The sequence below is a fragment of the Lacerta agilis genome, chromosome 4 (genome assembly GCF_009819535.1).
Source record: "Lacerta agilis isolate rLacAgi1 chromosome 4, rLacAgi1.pri, whole genome shotgun sequence".
Lineage (NCBI taxonomy): Eukaryota > Metazoa > Chordata > Lepidosauria > Squamata > Lacertidae > Lacerta > Lacerta agilis.
In genome coordinates, this window is record NC_046315.1 from 81,169,801 (window position 1) to 81,193,444 (window position 23,644).

The following is a 23,644-nucleotide window of genomic DNA, read 5'->3' on the forward strand; positions in this document are numbered from 1 at the left end:
TGTCAACATTTATTTACTGGTTTATTTTTTTTAAATAAAAAGTTCTGTCTTGCCCTATAAGCAGATCTCTCAGAGCAGCTGCCACATGGACTCCACTTCAAATCACTGTAGGTGGTGGCTGTTATCATATGATGAGCCATTTGTGTAAAGCGGTTTACCCCACAGATGGTGTTAGTTTTTCCATGCCACGGCAAATGAGGGTAAAGAAAAGTTTGCAGTGGCATAGTGAAATGCATTTAATCCACACTGGAACAGCTCCTCACATGATAGCAGCTGCTACGTGGAGCAATGCTTATCACATAGAAATCCTAGTAACTTCAACAGAAAGTATTCATTATGCCTTTTAGCAACATAAGCTATTTTTAATTCCAATAGATGAAAATGCCAACATGTTCATAGTAGAAAATTTAAATTTATGACTTTGGGACAGGCCATTTACAAGAGCATTTATGCAGATTGGTTATGGCTTAACACACTTTAGTCAAGATGATTTGAGGGAGGTGAAAAGGGAGAATTTGTTCCTTTCAACATCCTTCAAAAACACCATCCTTCAAAATGGTGCTGAATTTGCAAATTTGATCTACTTTGGTGATTAGGAATATGCACCATATTAATTATTCTAGAATAAAAATGTATTACATAAAGGATTATATGCACCCCAAAACATTAAGTGGAAGGCTGCTGGGGTAAGGGAATACAGCCTTTTATCACATTTAAAATTGCTTTGATTGTGTGAGCATGAGGTTAACTAAAATTCAACTTCTCCACTTAACCTGGGTCATTATATAGGCAGCTACATACCTCCAAAACTGTGCACTTTCACTTTGGAGAGAGATTGTCTGCTTCATTTTCACAAGTAGAAAGCTATCATAAATTATTGTATTCACTCCAAATCATGTGGAATAGTGATGTTAGTGAATTTGAGAAACATAACCAGGATACACTTTGCTTAGTCTGGAATAAAAGAGTGGGCTTGTCAACACTTGGTTCAGCAAGAGCAGGTGATGGGCCAAGTGACCTATTACTACATTTTCAGTATTCAGGCTCTAAAGGGCCCTGTGCAAACATACAAAGCATTTCTGTGCTCAGAAGAGGAGATGGTGAATAATTTTTTAAGCTTTCAGTAGCATTCCCTTGTCTCATCAGAAGGAACCATAGCTGAGTCGTTTGCTGAAGGTTCCAGCTTCAACCCCTGATATCTCCAGTTAAAAACAAATAGGTGATGGCAAAGACCTCCACCTGAGACCCAGAAGAGCTGTTGCCTCTCAGTACACAATCCATACTGGTCTAGACCAGGGGTAGGCAACCTAAGGCCCGTGGGCCGGATGTGGCCCAATCGCCTTCTCAATCCGGCCCACAGATGGTGCGGGAATCAGCGTGTTTTTACATGAGTACAATGTGTCATTTTATTTAAAATGCATCTCTGGGTTACTTGTGGGGCATAGGAATTCGTTCATTTCCCCCCCAAAAAGATAGTCTGGCCCACGACATGGTCTGAGGGACGGTGGACCGGCCCACGGCTGACAAAGGTTGCTGACCCCTGGTCTAGACGAACCAACACTCTGGCCTGATAGAAGACAGATATCTGTGTTGCTCTGCTCCAGAGGGCCTCCAACTTTTGGAGGGAGTCTTCAAGTGGTATTCTAATCTGCTGCAGACAGTTGAGAGCAAATAAGCTTTTGTGCATGTGTACTGTTTTGGATTTCAGACGTTGACTTTAACAGGAGTGTGACAAAGCCTTGAAGGTTGGTTGGTTGGGTAAAGGAAACAGTAGGCACTTTGATGCATGCCTTTGTCTGGAATGTAATTCTTGTAGTAGTTTTTGGGATGGAAGAGTATTAGCATGTTGTTCTTGATAATATTTCTGGCAAGCAGCTCTCTCTGGCGGCAAAAACAAGGAAGAGTCTTGTGGCACTTAAAAAACTTAACATATTTATTATGGCACAAGCTTTCAGGGACAGAAGCTGAAATGCAACGACACCATTAAGGTGCCACAAATCTCCTTCTCCTTGTTCATTATTGATAGTTAGGTTGGTGCTTTAAATGGTTCCTCAAGTTGCATTTCCTCCAGAAACCAAGAGGGATTTTGAACTTTTTATTTTAAGAATGCCCTTCTTACTAGATTAAGAGCTTCAGAGAGCTCCCCGCTCCCCAGTCTTACAGACCTACCTGCCTATCTGTAAAAGTGTCACATACCCATCTTGATTGAAAGGTATCACTGAAACATTGGTACTGCTGTTCTTTAAAGAACGCTGTAATCTTTGTATGCAAGCCAAGTAGCTGATTCCTATCATAAAGCTGCAATCTTTGTTATGTATCGCATCTCATAGGGGCGCCTGCATGATCTAGCGCACCAATCATTGGCGAAATGTCTGTGTTACAAGGATTGGCTGCAAGAAGCCTGCTGATCGCACTGCCTTGCCAGTACCATCAGGTGAACAGGCAATTACTGGGAAGCAAGCCAGAATTGGGGAAAGCAACTCAAAGGAAAGACTGACAAGAAAATAACTATCATAGCCTAATTAGCATATCGGGTTGTTGTTGTGTGTTGTGTTGTTGTGTTGTGTGGCTTGTGTGTGTTTTTTAAGCTCCAGCACTTCATAATAAAAATGTGGACTATCAGGATTTTTGTTCATTTATTGAAATGAATGTATAGCTGTGATTAGCAGATGTCAGAAGCAGAGGAAGTTTTATTCAAATTTGTTAAAAACGCTTAAAAAATGTGATTCCTAAAATGTAACGGCGGCATTATTATTTTTTGCATAAATGTACACCCACAGGCATACGTGAATTGGAAACTGAGTGGTGTGCAAGGTTTTCAGCCAATATTGTGTTTCCTCTAACCTGCGAGAGCAGGAGGGTTCTATGTTTATACCGCAGTCTTCATTTATACTTTACTTTCCCTAAATCATAAAAAGAGCAACGCACTTGGGTGTGACTTGTTGAAAGACTCTTTAAGGGCCTAGTTTTGCACTTGGAATTTTCCGCCTGCCGTTTTACAGGCAAAAGTAATTGTGAAAACATTTTATAGCGTTTGGACTTCTCTGCTCTTCCACCAGTCAGCGTAAGGAGACAAACAGAGGGTCAGTGCTGCAGAACACGTCTGTTTTACGATTAAGGATAAGAGATAATATACAGTATTTTAAACCAAGGGTGAAGGGAGTCTTGTTTTTAAATCTTTATGGGGGGGAAGGGATGATTATGGGTTCTCTCTTGTGAAAGCAGGATGCTTTAAGGGGAGATATGTATAAACCACACCTCCCATCTTTTAGTGCGAGTTTAAATTTGAGAATGTAGATGCAGAAGTGAGAGTGCTGCAGCTGTCTATAAATATATTCTTGAATATTGGTTGGGTGGGGCTGGTTGTCTCTGCTGCATTTCAGTATTTTGGACCTGCTAGCAATTACCGGTATTATGATTCACATTTGTTTGTTATTTCAGTATAAAACAAACGAAACACACACACACACACACTATATGTAAAAGCCATACCGGTAAAACCCATTAAGGCACCCTCTCTTGACTGCTTACGGAGTCCCTCTTCATCATGAAAGTCGATATAAACAAGGTCAATGGCCTGCAAGCCAAAAGCCTTTGCTGTGACAACAATTTTTTGCCTGGCATATAGAATATCGTGGGTCTCTTTACTACTTGTTGAACCTGAAAAGAAATAGTGGACAGTTGAGAAAACTGGTTAAAAAAAAAAAAATCGCAGCAGAAATTTGTCATCTTTTTTCCGAAAGGCAGACAGGAAAATATTGAAGAGCTTTGTTCCCCAAATTTCTGTGCAGCAGCTGCAAGGCTATTTTGTTGCTGGAGATAAAATATTAAAGCTGCTTCTGCAAAAACCCTTTTCTTTCTCTTTCTAAAATGTAACGGTCGTTTTTTTTTTTTTTAAAAATAAAGCCTTAGTGCCCGAGCATTAAGCTCTGTGTAGGGAGCAATCATATGCACAAGAAGCTAGTGCAAATTCAGCCAGCATAAAGTTTCACCAGATCCAAATCCCATTACCTAGGCCAGACAGAGGGAAAACAAACCATTAAAATACTGTAGTATTCTATGCTGGATTGCCAAGGCATGTGACTGACCTGAATGGGTTTGGATCCAGCCTAAACCCCTTCTCTCTTGTCCTGCCCCTGCCATGCCCCAGAACGCCCTTTTGGGGGGGACTTGCACAGGCCTTGGCTCGGCTAGCTGAGCAAGTCACACAGGACAGGAATGTCTTCAGCCGAGCTGGTTTGGGGGAACCTAAAGATGGCTGAGCCCAACTGAGCCAGAAATAAGTGAGATGAGTTGGAGATACTCTGCATCTGGAGATGCTCTTCCTTCTGGATCTTGCCAAAAGATCTCCCCCCCACCCCCGCTTTTCTTTAATAGGAAATATGAATTAGGTTTTGTAGTAAAAATCACTTACTTCTATACTGCTTAATCAGCAAAGCCTCTAAGTGGGCATAAAATATTTTTAAAAGAAAATCCGATGAGTTGACCTAGAAATTCTTAATGTATAGATGTAATCAGCAGTATTAAAAATACATATTAAAATAAATGTCAAATTTATAGACTTGCCTAAATGAAGCTTTTAGCAAGTTTCAAAAACAAGACAGCAAAGGTACCTGTCTAATATCAATGGGCAGGGAGTTCCAGTGAATGGGTGTTGCCACACCGAACCATCATTGAGCATGTGGATTGAATGTTACGCGGCACTGATTCAGCAGATTGAAGGAGTTGAGTGGACATATATAGGGGTAAGACAATCCTTCAGATAAATTGGTCCCAAGCTGTTAACCACTTTATACTTACCGGTACTAATAGTAATGCCTTTAATTTGCTTTTGCATATCTGTAGCAATTTGCTGATATCTATAATTATTGCACCAAAAAGGACCAATTCGATGGTCACTGAGATGTTCCAACCATTTAATCTAGAATAGTCTCATTTATTTCAGTGGGGCTGAAATAAGTGGTAGAAATACAGCTTTAGCTTAAAAGAAAAAGATTTCTGTCTCAGTCTACTATTTTGATCTTACACACATTACTTTGAAAGAAGTCCATTGAGTTAAAATTTTAGCCTAAGATAAATGTACATGCTCAAATCCTTGGATTAAACATCCGATAACTATGATTGACCTCTGAGATATATATATTTTTAAAAAGCATCCACAAAACCTGCTGGACCTAAAGAGTATCTGATACCTCCTAATGCTTATATTCTCACATGTAGACTTGTGTGTGTGGGGGGGGGGGGAAATTAATCTGTTCTCCTGTCCTGAGCATCACTGTTTTGATCTTGCTTGCCACCTTATCAGGAATAAATGAAGGCTTTGTTATGCCTCATTATTTAAAATATTGCTTCCTTTTATGTGAATTGCACTCAGAAAGTTGTGATTAGATGAATCAGATCAGAAGGTGCATATTTAGCAGATATGTCTGCCATAGCAACGTAATACAGAAATGAGATTCTGACACTGACGTTGTTTTTGGAGAAATTGTGACATCACAAGGCAGAAAGGCACTGAGGTGTAGCTGCTTTCCTGGAGGAAGTGTTAAGATGCATGCACTAAAACAGAACTAAGCATGCAAGAGATTGTTAAAACTAGAGTACAGTATTAACAATAGGCTTCTTTGTGCACCGAAATTACAAAATTAGTCTCGTGATTTCAACAGTCACTGCATTAAATTTTTTAGCTGGAGAGCTATAAGCAGAATATGTTGCTGTAATAGGTTTTAGATTTCAAAAAACAACAACCGAATTAGGAAGATGTACAGGAGACAACACAAATAAATGTATACCCGCTAAGTTAGTAAAAGGCAGAGGTCTATGCAAGCAGTGGGCTCCATTTTTAAAATAATGGCCACAATCCAGCAAAGAATTAGATGTATTTAATTCTGCTGATTTTAGTGGGCTAAATGAGACAGTACGTATAGGTCTGTGGCAGAATAAATTTTTGTTGTTGTTAGTATTATGGCTGTTCTGTTATTATAATACTGTACTGTTAATTTAACGGTGGGGAGGGGGGAATGGAAGCACCTATGCTGGCACGGAAATCCTCGCCTCCAAAGACGACTCCATCCAAATGAAGTCCAATTTTGGGTCCTGTCCTCAGAGTTTCTTCACAAACTTCCTTTAAATGGAACAAAAATGTTAAATGCAAGCAGCAGGCTGTTTAAAATCATTTTCACCACCAGAAAGATACTAATCGTCAGTTACATTATTTGGGGACAGGGTCTGCTGTCAAGACTCTTCTTGCATAATGTGCGAGAAATAAGTAATAATAACAAATTACACATCTGCACAAAAAGTATACTTTGAATGGAAATTTATCCATTATAGCTTAAAGCACAGAATACATTTTTGTCCTTGCATTTAGGACAAAGCTTCGTCATGTGCCAACAACCTTTGAATGATAACCGTAAACAGTGTGTTATATTTACGAAAGTGGACACTGCATATAGCTTAAGAATCCTTCCCGCACCCCATGAATAATAGCTGCACAGAACCATGACTGGAGTATCTTTGGTTTAATTCATTGCTGATGGACTGTCATGGCGGATGCAATCTTCTAATCACTATTTAATGGGCAGCATAGGGTGGTGCTGCTAACCAATGGTAAAACTACACAATGAAACTACTATGATTCTAGGATATATAAGGTGCAACAAGTAGCATAGAAAATAATTTGAAAAGCAACACCTTGGGATTTGCTAAATGCATTAATCTTTGTAATGTTTGTGTAATCATTGTTTCTTTTCCCCCAAAACGTAATGTTGCAAACTGAAATGCTTCATAGTTAGCTAGAATTTGCCTGCTAAAGCACAGAGCTACAGTTTATTTTATTATGATTCCTGTTGCAAATATGCCTATTTTTATATGCTGTGGTTCATACAAATCCTGTTGCACCAGGATGTTGGATGCTAGCTGGTATTTTTTCAGTGCTGACTTTACTAACGCTTTTTCTTTTTGTGTGTGTGAATTTGAAAATAAAAACCAGTAAAAAAAACACTAAACCAGTAAGTAAAATCTTGGCTAGATATGAACTTGTATAATTAGAAATCCTTTAAATTTAATCCGAAAACTATCTTTCAAACATGCTGTTAAAAATGCGGTGTCTATCAACATGGGAGCCACAAGGGCCTCCCAGCAGCTCCTTCTAATAACACAAAACTTTTTCCAGGAAACCTTGGCATGGCTGTGGCGCACTCTAGTTTCAATTTCATCATTGTTAATATCTTTCCTCCACAGAAACACACAGGCTGGATGCCAAGAATAGGAGGCCATTTGCATGTATTTGATCAACATCAAGTTCACGTTGCAAAAGATGAGGGAAGAGAAAAGAAATAACATTTTTGGAGGGCAGATGAAGAAGAACTCCACAATCCTTATTGCCATTTTTTGTGTGCATATACAGTATTGGGTTGTAGAAAACAGAAGATACATTTTTTTTTTTTTTTTACCATTTACTGCAAAGGGCTCTCTGTGTGTGGTTGTAAATGTTATCAGCTCTCAGAACTTCATAGAAGAGGTGCTTTTAAGATATTGGAATAAGACTCCTGAAATAATAATAAAAATTTGACAGCTGCTATATCTTTTCACACATGTTTATGGGATTTAAAGGAAATAAAAAAGAAATTCCAAAATAGTACAGAAGAGAACTATTATGTTCCCATCAGACCTCCCATCAGAGGTCAAAGAGATAAACAACTACCTGACATTTAGAAAATACCTGAAGGCAGCCCTGTTTAGGGAAGTTTTTAATCTGATATTTTAATGTGTATTAATATTTGTTAGAAGCTGCTCAGAGTGGCTGGGGAGACCCAGCCAGATGGGCGGGGTACAAATAAATTATTATTATTATTATTTAGGATGCAACTGTTTTATGCGGCACTGGAATTTCAGCAGATATTTTGGCTGATGATTGCATACATATAAAACACGAAATGGATTTAACAAATGCTATGGCATTTTAACCCACCTTTTTCCAGTTATGTGACTTATTCAATGGATATATGGCTTTAAATCAGAAATGCCAGCTAAATTATATTGATGTTTCTTACCTTAAAATTGAGTAAGCCCATTGCTGTTTCCACAAAAGGGAGGAAATTCATAGGTTCTACAAGTACCCGGCCTTTTAAGTGGTGTGCAAATTTCTCTGTAAACTAAGCATCGTAGAGGGAAATTATCAGTTTCGGTTTTAAAAAAAAAAAAAATCTATAAAATGGTATGACTATCTAAACTTTCCATTGAAGTGAAATACAAATAAACATAGAAAACAAAGCCTGGGGTGCCGAGAGGGGGAAAATAAATAAATAAGAAAACACTGCCAAGCTTTCAAAGATGTCTGTTCTCTTAGGCCTATCTTCTTTAGAATGCCCGCATTACTGTATGTTTTGGAGTGTGAAGTTTTAGTTGCAAAAATATTTGCCTAACACCTATCACCCTCTGACTTAGTTAAATGCAAATCAGCAGGCTCTTAAAAACAAAGTAGTATTGATATACCTGACATTCTGTTTTGTTTCATGTCTGACACTGACAACGGCTGTGAATGTTCCCCAGCCTTCCAAAGTGGGACCCACATTATTCATTATGGCACTGTTACCCTTTGTTCCAGAGGTCTTTTCTTCATAATTTTTTTTTAGCTTACCTAGGAAGGGCCTTTAAAAAGGAAGTTTAATTCTTTGAAGACCAAAGCTCTCCAATTTTTTCCATGAGACCAGTTCACAGCTAGCTCTGAGCTGCCGGTGGGGTAGCCCAAATTCCAAAATCCATCATCTGGAAACATTACAAAAGCTCTTGTACAGATTTCTCTCTCTCCCTCTCCCTCTCTCTCCCTTTCAAAAGAGAAGGGAGGGGGAGGGAAAGCTACCTCTGTATATTGTAAATCTATTATGTCTGTCTAGATCTAGTAATGTGTTGGGAGATAAACATATCACAGGTATGTTAAAGAAATTTTAGTCAATAAAGACGGGGGGAAATGCATCAATTTTATATTTAAGGAATATTTAACCATTAATGGATATCAAAGGAAAAGGGAATTTTAATCATCTCTCCATTCAGTCTCAGTTGGGTAAATCATATCTAAGAGATTTGCATAAATATAAACCATCAAAGACTTTTCATCTTCAAAGGGGGTTTCAAGACCCTATAAGCTTTGTACTGTAATCATCGCAGGTCACAACCCTGCAGGAATAAGGCTGCTATGGCAACATAAAAAACTAATGCTTAAGGCTTAGCATAATATTCTGACTAATAGAAAGGAAACTCATTTTAAAAGCTGGCAGCCTATTTACCAGAAGCTGGATTAGAGGTGTTATTTCCTCTTTTAGCTCCCCCTCCAACTTCACCCCTCCCCAAAAGAAAGGGAAATCTAATCACCGAAATCTTTAAAAAGCTTCCAACCAATTTGCAGTAACTTTACATTAAGCCCAAAATAAATCATACCTTGCTGCAATGCTGGGTTTTTTGGGAGGGTGAATCCTCACTCTTTGTGTGTGTGTGTGTGTGCCTGTGGTGTCGTCACTGCTGCCACAGCTGCCTGTCAAACCTTTCCACAGGCTGGTGTGCAACAGAATATATATAAGGAATTAAGAGAGAGCCTGCCATTCAAATGTATGGCGTGTAATGCAAAGGAATTGCAAGAGGAGGCGGGGGGGGGGGGAAGACACTTGCAGCCCGGTCCTACCCATGTTACGTGGCATTAAGCTCCATTGTGTTCAGCTGGGCTTACTCCCAAGGAAAGGTGCACAAAATCATAGCACGATAATAGTAAAACAAAGCCAACATATGCCTTTGTCTGGCCTTGATAATTAAACAAAACAAAACAATTTAGCAGGTATGGTTAATTTTAAGTTGGCAACCCTTTTGTGTGCTAAGCCATTTAAAAATAAAAAAACACCCATCTGTTTGTTTATGTAAATCTTTCTTTTTAATGCATTTTATTTTGCAACTTGCAAGTAAGAGTTTTTAAATCAAGCAATGTTTGCCCCCCGTTTCCTCCTCTTCCTTTAATTTAAAAAAAAATTTTTTTAGCACCAAATACAAAAGGCAACTAGTTGAGAAGTTTCAATTAATTTTTTTCAAAAGGAGACGATTAAATGTTTCCGGCCTGGTAAAGTGTTCATTTCAGTGAGAGGGGGTAGAGGAAAAAAGGGGGAGGGGGAAAAAACAAAGCTCGGGGAGGGGATGAAGTAGCAGGCCTTAGCAATGCTTTCAATTCCAGTGCACACCCGTTAGTGTGTGGGGAAGAATGCCCACTGTTCAGGATTTGTGGGAGAATTGTCCCATGACAAAGGAGCGAGAGTTACGCTTGTTATAGTCCAATAAGCCATGCCAGTCAAACAAGTACCCATACTAGGGACAAAAGGGAAGCAGGAGATTCTCACACAAAAGAAAACAAGTAAGCCCATCTTTTAGTTGTGCATCAGCCTCCAGGTTTTATGCTTCACATAAATAAAAATGAAGGGGAAAAAATAAACAGCAAAAAAGAGAGAGAGAGAGAGAACTTTCCATTTCACTAGCCACTTAAAGCAAAGCCAAAAATATCACTGAACTTGATTGGTCTCCCTAGACAGAAGACGTTAACAGAGGTAGGGAAGTGTCAAAAGGTTGATGCTGGTTTATTTCCAGAAGGGAAAACGGTTGGAAATTAAAAAAATCAGAGATGAGGAAAGGTGGAGCATGTTCCTCTTAGCATGAATTAGAAAGAAAGCCTGAAGTTCTCACATCAAGGTAAAACATATTGGGTAACACCAAAGGCCTTCGCTGGAATGGCAAGATGAATATTCATAACCACCAAACTCCAGAAGTGTTGGTCTGCTGTACAAAATCAACAAAGAGGCCTTGTGGATCTTCCTTAGTAAAAGATCGTGCCACTTTGGAGACAGCATTACTGAAAACATAACTATTCTTTTTGGATGTTTCTGCGTAGCTGGACTTCCATTTTCCCAGCCTCTGAAAAAGGTTGTGTTTCTTGCCCCCCACTAACATGTGATGAATTTAACAGCCATTGATGATAGTTCAATGTTGCCCATAGTCTTGGGTATGCAAAAACAGCCAAGAGCATTATGGCACCTTAAAGGCTAAAAAGATAAGTTTAGGTTTAGATGTGGAACTAGTTAGGATAGAAACTACCAGATTTGTCTAGTTTTGTTTTTCTTTATAGACCTTCTATGGATCTCTCCTTCAGAGTTCCCCAAACAATGAAAACAGGATAAGGAAGCATTACGGCTTTAGTGGTATTTTTCAGAAATAATGGTATCACTAAATAAAACTTATCCCCCCTTAACAATTTGAACAATTATAGCATAATTAGGCCCATTTCAAAGTTTTCTTAAGTAATTTGACATGCCAACCATTTACTTTTCAGGTTTTTATAGGCTGAAAAGTCAGTCATGAAACGCAAACACACCTGTCAGCAATTAAAAAGGAAGAAATAGAGAACTGGACAGGAAATAATATCTGTGCTAATTAAAAACACTAGTTAAAAGCTTCCTGTTTGTTCTTCTGGTTGCCCTAAGGAGTGACCTTTACTTCTTGTCTCCACTATAATTTTTTCATATGTTGCTAAAATGTTTCCTCCATCTACTTATGGTTTCCAACTTCCAGGGCATGTACACTATACGTTTACATGACAGTCAGTGAGGCTTTACTACAATGAAAAAAACTGGTCTGATTTTAAAACATTTTTACTTTGCCTTAATGGCAGCACAGCTTATTAAAGCAGTATGCAAGCCAGTTAATTCTACTTAAAAATTAAAACACTTCACACACATTCTGCATGTAATTTCAATCTACACCTCTTACCCTGAAATGGTTGCTCTTTGAAATATGGGCCAAATTTGCAAGAGGCTTCTAGCATTGATTGATTGATGTTTACTAATAAGCAGGTGATGGTAAGGATGAATTCAACTAGTACTGTGACTAGAGATATTTCTTACTTGCCTCCTGAGCTAAATCCACAAGTCCCAAAGTCTCCTCTTTCTAAACGAAGTAGCAAAGATCTTAATCTAATGCTGAGATAGTGACGAATCCCAATTTACTCACCCATCTTATTTCTTCAACACTTTCAGTTTTTGGCAGCATCAGGCTTGTAGGGAGAACCTTGGATTCCAAAATGACCTTTATATCTTCTTCAGCAAGACCACTGGATACTGAATTGATCCTAACACACTTCTCAGTCCGACCAAACTCAAATTCTTCAAGTGCTTTCACACTAGTCATTCTTGCTTCTGCCTAGAGTTGAGAGGGGATAAAAAGTAAAAATAACCCTTAATTTCACATTCTACTGTACATTTATTGCAGTTTTCTGAATCTTGAGCATCTTTTAAATAATAATGAAAAGCCATTTAAACTGATTCAGTGTGTTATGATTTTAATGGACCCAACGTCTTTAATATTCCATTTCTAGATCATCATTACTAATTTTGTGGGGAAATATATACAATTACATGACTGGAAATATACTCTGCTAACATCACAATCCTCTGCATTTCTTCTCGGAAGTAGTCCTATTTAGTTCAATGGGACTTACTTCCAGGTAAGCATGCACAGGATTGTGGTCTGAGTTGTGTCCAAAATGGAAAACTTAAATGTCAACATTAAGAGAATATTTCCTCCAGTGTACTTTCTTGTAAATACTAGTAATATCACTATTTGTATTTATTTATGCATTTTGTTGTATACACTCTCCTAACCGGCCCATACATGGACTTCTCTCCTTTCCATTAACTTATAACAGAAATGTTGTAGGAAGAGTAGGATAATCGCAGGAGTAAAAAATCTCCCACAAAGGGCACACATGCATTCTGCTTTTACTGAAGCAATTTAAAATAAACAAATCCAAACATATATGCTCAAACTGACACACACAGAAGAAAATGTTGAAGAAAAAGTAAGCGTATCTGAACAATGTTTTCCTTCTGAATAATTGAGCAGTTGCTGAAATAAAACATTTTTATTGGGCCAGAGACAGAAATTCAGACAGACTGAAAGCAAGAAAGTGCTTGGACTCTCGACCTCCTGCCAATTTCAGTTTCAAAACACAAATTCCTTCAACTTGGCAACAGCCCTTAGCAAATTCTCATTGTCAAAATGAACACTTATCAAAAGCAATTTCATTTGTGAAGAGTTTTTTATAGTACTAATAAAACTTTAAAGCTTCTGACTGATGAATGTTTTAAAGAAAGGGGGTGGGGGAAGAGAATGGATAATGGTGTTAACAATATGCAGCCATTTGCCCCAAAAAATACTTATCAAGGAAACAGGCAAACGAAAGGGAGGGAGGGAGGGAGGGAAATCATCAAAGTTAGTATCCAGAGCAAAGCCAGTCAGCAAGACAACACAAAACATTAGATTTAAACCAGACGGATACCAATCCGACCTTGGGAGTAGAGGCAGAAGAGGCTGCAAAATGTGGTCCGAGTTAAACAGTGTGAGGAAACAGTAGCTTACAGTTGTCAGGACTGATCAGGATAAGGTCTCCAAGACCAGTTTAAGACAGCTGTATGGTGCACTGATTTACGAGACTAATAATTAGGATACGTTTAGACAGAAGAAACCAATGGCCCCTCACCCAGTTAGTGTGACACAGGGAGAAAGTTAATGACACTCAAAACAATCATCAGCTTGGAGCTACCACCCCTATATCCCCAAACACTGGCTTTAATATGTGCCTATCAGATGGACAGAGAATGGTAGTGCTTGTACATAGAATTAGGAGTGCAGCTCATTACGGCATACTATGGCTGGGAGATGGCTTCCTTTGCTTTAAAAAAAATCCAGCAGCGGGGTTTCTTCCAATAAGAAAAAGCAGCACATTGTGATTTAACACTCAAATTACCGCCCCCCCCCCCAAATCTTATTGTGAGATTGCTTCTCCTTTGCACCAAACATTACGTGACATCTTATTTGGCATAAGATAAGCCACATATCCTCCTCCTGAGACAAAGTATGCTCCAAAGGATAAAACATGCCCTATTCTACTTTGCAAAAAAAGCAAAACGAAACAAGAAGCCAATGTGATTTGATCACAAGTGGCGCTGAGCCCCCAAATGATATTTTTACAGGTGGATATAAAGTCTTGCTAGTGGTGCCACTGCCAAGTCTGGGACAATTTGTTTCTGCCACTGCAGTCCCCTGGGACATAGCCCACACTCTTTAGGAGTGTCCTGGCCCTCTGGAAAGGCTTTTTTGGAGACATGCAGGGGGAAAGCAAGACATTTTGCTGCTTGAGTCAAAAGAAAAGTGGGAGTAGGCTAGGCCATGAGGCATGCACAACTCTGTTCTCAAACTGAGGAGAGCGGCAAGAGGGCTTAAAAGGAATAACTAGAGGGCTGCCGCCTGAGGCATTCGCCTCACTCTGTCTAATGGTAGAGCTGGACCTAGCCATCTTTCCACTTTGGATCCAATCTATTTAAAATATTTTCAATTTTAATTAAAAAACATGTTGCCCAATTAACTGAGGGCAATTCAAAGTTTAATCAAAGATTAATGGAAACAATTTAACAACTAAACACTGCAGCCCTACCAATCTGCTATGCAGAAAGAATAGTTTGATATCGGGAAACATTTGATGATCAATTATTTTGGGCCCCCACCAGCAGTCAGAAGAATACAGCTCAGACACAGTTTTACTGCCTTAGTAAGAACTACGGTCTCAGTCTGCTGTTGTGAGTAATTTTCATAAACCAAATACAGTATGTACATCCTCTGCTACATACCTCAAAATAACCAGCCAGCAATCTAGTTACTCTCCTACTCCATATTTCAGAAGAAAAATGTGTTACTGTGAGAGATTATACACTCTTGCCATCTGTTGGGTGGATAATAGATTTTCATAGAAACATTATGTTTTAGCTCTGTCCATTTAAAGAAAATTATTATTCCTTAGCAACAAGTCCCGCTATCACTTTATCAGATGCAACTTTATGTGATTTACAAAATGTTTTTAAACTCTTAACCATAAGATTACACAGCTTCACAAGTTTGAGGATTCCAAAAGCTCCAGGTATGTTCAGCCTACATTCCTTTTTGTTATCTCTCCCCCCCCCCCCGCCCCATAGATCACTGTATGGAGCAACTCATATGGAATGAACTTGAGAAAATCTATAGGGGGAGGCTTGTGGCTAGATCTTTCCATGTGTCATGGGTCCAAACACTACTTGGTCATTGGTCTTCCATTGTAAACTACAACCTGTATTGGAACTGACTTTCCACACCATCAGGAGTTTTGAATCTCCCCCCCATGTGTACATTCTACCCTGTTTTGTCCATACGAGTGTTGAGGTTTAGCTGCTGTGGACGAGGGTGATTTGAAGCTCTGTGCATGATTTACCAATGTGGTGAACATCTTTTCATGGTCCTGCTAATTTTTTATTATTATTATCTCTGCTGTTTCTTTTTATTTAAGTGAAAAAGAGGTATAGCACTATAACACGATAATGCTATTTTTTTGTATTATGGTGTTACAGTGCCCAATAATAATAGTAATTTATTTCTATGCCACCCATCTGGCTGGGTTTCCCCAGTCATAAGCATGCGATAAAACAACAACAATTAGGGAAAGTTTCTGATCACTGCCATAATAATAATAATAATAATAATAATAATAATAATAATAATAATAATTTATACCCTGCTCATCTGGCTGGGTTTCCCCAGCCACTCTGGGCAGCTCCCAATAGAATATTAAAAACACGATAAAACATCATAAACAGGGCTGCCTTCATATTTTTTCTAAAAGTCAAGTAGTTATTTATTTCCTTGACATCAGATGGGAGGGCATTCCACAGGGTGGACGCCACTACCAAGAAGGCCCTCTGCCTGGTTCTGCCATCTTAGCAATATAGTTAATGGTAGTAAACAATTTTTTTTTGTAAAAATCATTTTAAAAATATAACACCATGAGTGGGATTCAACTATTATTATTATTATTAATTAAATGTATATGCTGCCAATTGTCAAAAGGCCACAGAGTGGTTTACAAAACAGAACACAAATGTCAATATGTAACAGAATATCTATGCAGTATCAAAATCAAAAGAGTTATATAAGTACAATTACAATAATGAGAAATGCATAATAAAAGACATTCTCATAATAGCATTGTCATCAAAAAATATAGGAGAAGAAGATCAGCAGCAGGGTATCTAAAATACAAAAACACTGCAGAAATCTCACTAGTTGGAAGCCAGCATAACAGGGTTTTTCTTCACTTTTCCCTGTATAACCCCAAAAAATGGTTTGGAGGGGTCGTGGACCCCCCCCCCCAGAACAGTATGTAGGGGGAGAATATGACTAACAGGAGAATTGTTCGAATGGCAAGCTGAGCAGCTTATGTTGATGGAACAATTGCCATAGCACTACACTGACTTTTCCCCTATAGATTTATGGTGTAATAGTTATACCCCCTCCATCGGCAGAAAACCATTTTAGTGCTATTTAAATGATTGATTAAAAAATAATGAACTAGTTCATAATGAGAAAGCTACTGGAACAGGGTGCTGTTTTTTGATCAGTGCAAGAGGCATCTATACCTGCAGATATTGTGCTACTCTTCCATTCTTAAAAAAGATGGGAGTTTCGGCATTCTGAAAAAAGTTGGAAGAACCATGTGGAGAACGCAAGACACACACAGCTGTCTCGTATAAAAAGAGAGTTAACAAAAGAATGATGGTTTTGCATTTATTGATGACATAATTCTGCTGCCAAAGTTTATGCTACTGTTTTATTGGGTATATTTTCTGGATTATTGTATAGTTTTCGTTGCAATGTATCCCCCCCCCCCCCGATTTTATGTTACGTTTATTGCTTATGGTTTTAAAATTTTGCAAGCCATTTAGAGGCTCAAAAATGAATAACAGTAATAGTATTAGTAGCAGTAGTAGTAATAATCAATTCCATACTAAACACTCACTATGGATGCACCCAATAATAATAATAATAATAATAATAATAATAATATTTGCACCCCACCCATCTGGCTGGGTCTGCCCAGCCACTCTGGGCGGCTTCCATCAAATATTAAAATACATTTAAAATATCACAGTTTAAAAACTTCCCTAAACAGGGCTGCCTTCAGGTATTTTCTGAATGTCAGGTAGCTGTTTATCTCCTTGACCTGTGATGGGAGGGCGTTCCACAGGGCGGGCGCCACTACCGAGAAGGCCCTCTGCCTGGTTCCCTGTAGTTTTGCTTCTTGCAGTGAGGGAACTGACAGAAGGCCCTCGGCGCTGGATCTCAGTGTCCGGGTTTAATGATGGGGGTGGAGACGCTCAAAGATATTTGAAACTCTCAGCTAAAAAGAGGACAGGAATAGCCAACCTGATGCCTTCTAGATGTTGTTGCACTTCAATTCCTAGCACACCCAATGGTCATGGATGATGGGAGTTACAGTCTGGAGGGCACCACATTCACTAATCTGGATAAGAAATTTGTGCTCATCAACTGCTTCATTGTCAGAACATTGCTTAGAGTGGAGTAGTCTCCAGCATCTGTCACTGTAGGGAGTATAACCGAAGCATCCTTCATAGAATGCTAATAGTGATGACTGCATCTATCCCAACCTCCTCAAACAGAAAAGACACCAAAGGAAAATACTCTAATGCCTGTATTGTATAGCTACAGATTATTTTTCCAGTTAGGAGGAAATGCAGAATATACTCTAAGGCAGGGATTCTCAAACTTTTTCTCTCTGGGCCACACTTTCAGAATAAAAATTTGCGCACGCCACACCATTTTTTTGATACATTTTGCAAAAATGTATAAATCTTGCAGGAAAATTGAAATGGAAGAAGGAAAGGTTAAACAATGCATGATTAAATGGGCAATTTTTTTGTTATACCATACAGACAGAACAGTGGGAACATATGTGGAGTAAGGGGCTAAAATTTACCTTGTGTTACAAACTTAAAGATAATTTTTGGAAAATGATGTATTCAGGAATTTGCTGGAAATGTTTGCTGGAAATGCCAAGAGCACGAAGGGACTTTTTATCATGCTTGGTCGACATGTAAAAAAGGCTTAAAAATATTGGATATAAATACATAATTGATACAGCAGCTTTTAAAGGTTAATACAGTTGTACTTTGATTCTTGAATTTATTCCATTCCAGGAGTCTGTTCCGACTCCCAAAACGGTTTGAAAACCAAGGCATGGCTTCTGATTGGCTGGGTTTGCGACATTCGGGAGCTGATTTGTTTGACAACTAAGGCCAGGGGTTCATAAACTATGGTCCGCGGGCTGGATACGGCCCAAGGGGGTCGTTAAACTGGTCCCTGACCCTTGCCGCCTGCTCGGTCAGTCCCCGCGCGGAGCTAAACCAGTGCACCACACCGGTTGCTTTGCATGAGGACTGACTTCTGGGATGCAGCCACAGCTTCCTATTGGCTGCAGGAATCTCCTGTAGCCAATAGGAAGCTGACGACGACGACGCCTCCCCCACCATGGCTCTGAAAGCCAGCGGGGAAAGAGCAGCGGGTGGATGTGCATGCACACGGGTGCACGCGTTCCCGCGTGTGGGCGATCTGGTCCACCGGCTGTAAAATTTGATGACCCCTGACTCAGGCATTCAACCATCAACATATCACTGTATTCAATTGAAGCCAGGGTTAATGGACATACTAGTTAGAAAAGGACTGTGGAACATTACTCCAGTCCATGACTACAGTGCTGACACTGCTACTTGCACAAAAAATGGAAAGATACAGCCCTACCCACCATAGAGGAATGGCTGATAAAATTATTGGATCTGGCTGAGATGGCAAAGTTAATATGTTTAATTAGAGAAAAATCATTACTGACATTTGTCAAGGATTGGAAATTTATTACAAACTTTTTGCATGAGAGAGAAAATGAACAGGCAATATCAGGATTTGAATATTGAACATAGAATGGTTGCATTTTAAGGGATGAATATTACATGCCAATGCAGAACAGAGAGCCAGAAGTCCTTTTTCTTTTTCCCCCTTTTTTTTACTCTTTACAAATTTTCTTCACTTTCTCCTTTCCCTTCTCTCTCCCTCTCCTATTCTTGCTGTATCTTCTTTCTGACTTTGTTCTTTTTTAGGCTAAGTAGCTCTTTTATCTTAGTACAGTGGTACCTCTACTTATGCGCACCTCTGCTTACATATCCTTTTCCCGGGTTTCGCCGTGTGCGCATGCGCAGAACAGGCACCTTTGGTTGCGGAAACCTTGGGATCCGACCGAAGCTCTGGAACAGATCCCGTCCGCAACTGGGGGTACCACTGTATATTATATAAAAGAAACTTTGTAATGGGTTTGTATAACTATGAATAAGTACAGTATCAATAAATAGGTTAAAAAGGATACACTGGAAAACAAAAATAAACAACTCCTAGCAGTGCTTGATAAATAACATAGAACACAACTACTTTATAATATATGATCATGGGATATCAAGAAAGTATAAAACCATGCAACTACATAATAACATTAATCCTTCCCAAAATATAATCATAAGTGAGTCTCTTACATATGTACCTTTGGTATGCATACAAGCTGAATAAGAGGTGTGAGCTTGTCTGGTAATCTCATTTAAATTAGGTCTAATCTGAGACAATATGTCGTGAAGAACTGTAGAAGAATAGCCAATGCTCTTGAAGAGAGGCATGGATACGGTTTCTGGTTCTATATAATTTTTTAAAAATAAAAAAAACTAGACTAGACTATTACTCTACTACACTGAAATGTTTAATGTTTAAATGCTTCTTTGCTTGCCCTTCAATCTTTCTTCCACACTTGCATACCCTCCAACATATTCTCCGGTGAAAATAGGGGTGACAGTAATAATAATAATAATAATTTTATTATTTATATCCCACCCATGTGACTGGGTTGCCGCAGCCACTGTGGGTGGCTTCCAACATATATATAAACGGGAAAGAAAGAAAAACCCCCCAGAAAACTTCCCTATGCAGGGCTGCCTTCAAATGTCTAAAGGTTGTATAGTTACTTATCTCCTTGGCTTGGGGGGGGGGGTCACATAACTCCATACCCTCCAACATTTCTCCAATGAAAATAGGACACCCTGAGGAAAAGCGGAACATTCTGGGATCAAATCAGAAACTGGGACTGCTCCTGTAAATCCGGGACTGTCCCTGGGAAATAGGGATGCTTGTAGAGTCTGCATCTGCCATCTTTTGCTGCTACACCAGTGTGTCTCGCCACACCCTTTGAGAACCACTGGTCTAAGGCCTATTGATACTCTGGCTTAGAAGACACTTGTAGCTGCCTTATACACGTGTTGCTTCTTCTCCCACCACTTCCCAGCTCCTCCTCACCCAGTCCATTGCTGGGGACAGCTGCTTTGCAGTATGCATTGTAACTCTGATGATGATTTTGAGCAGCTGCGGTGTTTTGCATTGGGTTGGATCCTAAATATGTAGGCCTTGATTCTGAGCACATTTACTGTACAAAGCAAAGTCAGCGGGGCTTATTTCCCAGCAAATGTGTTTAGGATTAGGACACCAGGAATGAACTGCTAGAAAACTGAGAGAAGGTCGTAACACAAAGGCTTTTTGAGTTTGCTCACAAGCATGCAACTGGAAGAACAGGCTTCTCAGCACAGCAAGAAAATAACCCTGAGTTCTTTGCACAAAGGGTGAAACACAGATGTAAATGATAAGAAACACACCATTTTCCTCTAATTTTTACAGTTGGCAAGCTTTTTTATTTTATTTACAGTATTCCATTTCTATCCCTCTTATTCCCTGATGAAACCCATCATAGTAAACATGGATTTTATGGTCTTCCATCCAGGCACTGAACAGTCCAGAGTCAACCCAGATCTGCTTAGCTTAAGGAAAGAGGCCTTACTGCACTATTAAAGACCATTCTATTAAACTTCAGACTAAGTGCTATGCAATGGAGCAACTTAAAATTTGCCTATACTTAAATGAATTCATGTATACAAAAGAACAATGATCTTCCCCCTTTAAAACACTGAAGAAGTAACAGGAAATTATAGTAGCGCATTTTGTAGGACCATTACTACAAAGGCAATGAAGGAGCTGCTAAATGAGAGCTTCAGCTTTTGCTAAAATTACTCAAGAGATTCTGATTTTGCCAGTGGCTTGCTTGCACAAAAAACTGGCCAAATAGAGAAAAGCATGCTCTACAGGCAGAGGGCTCTTATTGCAACAGGACACTATTAGCATTATCTTACCCACACACAAGTTTCGGGTTTAAACCAGAATGAATGAAACCAGTCTACAGTTTCCCTCCCATAGATCACAGGAATGTTTTTTTTTTTTTTTTTAAACTCAGAGCTTACTCTCAAAAACGTTGCCTGCCTCTCATTCTATAGTCAATTAAGAATTCTTACCAGGACAGTTAAAATATATTGTATACTTAGAAGAACTGTAACTTCATAACTAAAGTGCTTCATCCAGCAGGTCAGATGACTACAAGTTTAATTAATTGGGATGAGCCTATGAAAATCATCATCCTGGTTCCATACTCTATAAATGTGGAGGTTGATGGCAAAGAAAATGTGAAGTATGCAATTCATGAACACAATGTTTACTTATAATCTGTTCGAGGGGATCCTTAAAATGCAAACTTATACAAATAATCATGTTAATTCCCTCATTTTAATACCTAACTCTGAACTGATGAGAAGCTTGGGTGCCCAGTGAGGTCTGTTACTAAATGGGGGGGAACGCTGTGATTTTGGCCACATCGGCACTGCTGATAAATCAAGCATCGCTACAACGAACAGACACTGAAATTAAAAAAGAGAATATGCGTGCAGTTGGTTCAACTGGCATCCATTAAAGTTAATAACTAATCATCTTCACAAGTTACCAGCTCTGAATTATCAAATCTGCAAAGAAAACAACATCCGTCCACTTTTACACTCCAGTGGAAGAGGTGGTCCCTCGCAGCGGGGCAGCAGAGACTTGCCATCTGGAGAATAAATCGAGTGTGAAGTACAGTATAGCTTGGGACCAAGCTCCGTGGCAGCAGCTCAGCAGTTAGTTCATTAGTTCCAAACTTCTAGGGATTAGAGTAGTCTCAATTCTACTGTCGGATAGGATAAGACAGAATGCAAGATTGGGGGGAAGTAAGTGACAACTAAGACGGATCCCCTTAGACTCATTTATAAAACTATCAAGGATAAACAACCCTAAACAAATGCCGGCAATGCACAAATGCATTATTACAAAGTCCAAATGTCTGAATTAGCATTGTGCAAAAATAAAATAAAACAGCAACGTAGTTATGTTTGTGAAACCTTCCCCAATGAAACGAGAGGACGGATGTAGAACTGTAAAGGGAAATACAAACCATAACCTTCATAAAGAAATGACTTGATAAAGATGTCTTTATTGAGAATTGTTTTTTCTGGACTTGGAACAAAAGGAGTATAGTCTCGTTTTCTGCTCTTGGATATATCACCCTGATACTTATGATTTGCCCCTCCTCACAGATGCTACAACAAAAAAAGTGCCTTTATAAATACACTTTTATATATTTGAGTTGTCTTTTCACAGGTGCTTTCCCCCTCTCAACTAGTCTGTTTTTGGTTTTTTTTACTATATAAAATCAAGTTGTAGGGGGAAATCCAAAAGACCATTCTATTCTTCTATTGCTGTGTAGCGAAAATGAGAGAAGACACGCATGTGCAAATGAATGAAGAACAATGTTGGTCTGCACCATGTGGCTTTTGCAAGGCTGAATGCAATAAGCACCATAAAGCCCTGGACGAATTAAAAGTGCTAAAAACAATAAAGCAACGTGGATTTAAAATCTAATTTTGTTGGGGTACTTAAGCACCAATTGCTGTACAAAGCACCACCCCAAGACTGGTTAATTACAGTACCTTTCAATTCATGTAATGTTAAAAATCTGATCTAGTACTGTGGCAAGCAGATTGTCGCTTCTGCCTGATAGTTAAGGGTAACTCCATATATTTCACATGGCAGTAGAAAATTAATTACTGTAGTCGCAGCCAGAGTTAGCTGTTTTGTGACAGTACTGACATGATAAAACATGCAATTATGATTTAATGTTAGTCCCCTGTAGTGGTTTGTTTATGCAGCCTGACATTGCTGATGCTTTTGTCTCTCTTGTCTGTACCGGATGCCACCATACCCTAGGCTTCAGTTTTCCTTTGTCAAAGTCAGCCTACATATTTCCTAAGGAGGGTCATTACTCTGGCAGGATTAGTTTGTGCCAAAGGGAGAGAACTTGGAACTTCTTTTACAAGCTGCTCCCCTTCCCCAGAAATGCCAGTGTTGAAACAGACCAGGCCGGGTCATTTTGTTTCAGGTTTTCAGCTGAGAATTCAACCAGGACAGATAATCACTATTACTGTCAAAAGATGCTAAATGGAGGAGAGAATCAATGAGGAACAATTTGTCTATAAATTTCTTCTGGAAAAATGTAGCGAAACGGAGTTTGTGATGGTTATTTCCTATCCTCCCCGTTATTCCAAACTGGCGACCTTGCCCCAATGGAATATATATATTCCTCCTTATTCCTGCAAGCAATTGAATTACAATTCATTAAGGGAATCAATATTATCACTTGTGGGTTGAATTGGGACAAAGGATTTTTTTAAAAAATCACACTTCATGTGTTAATTGGCTTACCAATGACAGGATGTCTGTTATAAACAACTTGCTCTTT

General features: G+C 39.0%; 1 protein-coding gene across 1 annotated transcript in view; it reads right to left on the reverse strand.

The window, feature by feature from the left end:
• The window catches only part of CLYBL (citramalyl-CoA lyase), a 183,034-nt gene that overhangs the window by 16,786 nt on the left and 142,604 nt on the right, over window positions 1–23,644 (reverse strand). Inside the window, exons 3-6 of the mRNA XM_033147819.1 lie at window positions 12,037–12,225; window positions 8,052–8,153; window positions 6,028–6,121; window positions 3,493–3,660 (exon numbers count right to left, since the gene is read on the reverse strand). Coding sequence (XP_033003710.1) covers window positions 3,493–3,660; window positions 6,028–6,121; window positions 8,052–8,153; window positions 12,037–12,225 — 553 coding nt within the window. The remainder of the gene's footprint in view (window positions 1–3,492; window positions 3,661–6,027; window positions 6,122–8,051; window positions 8,154–12,036; window positions 12,226–23,644) is intronic.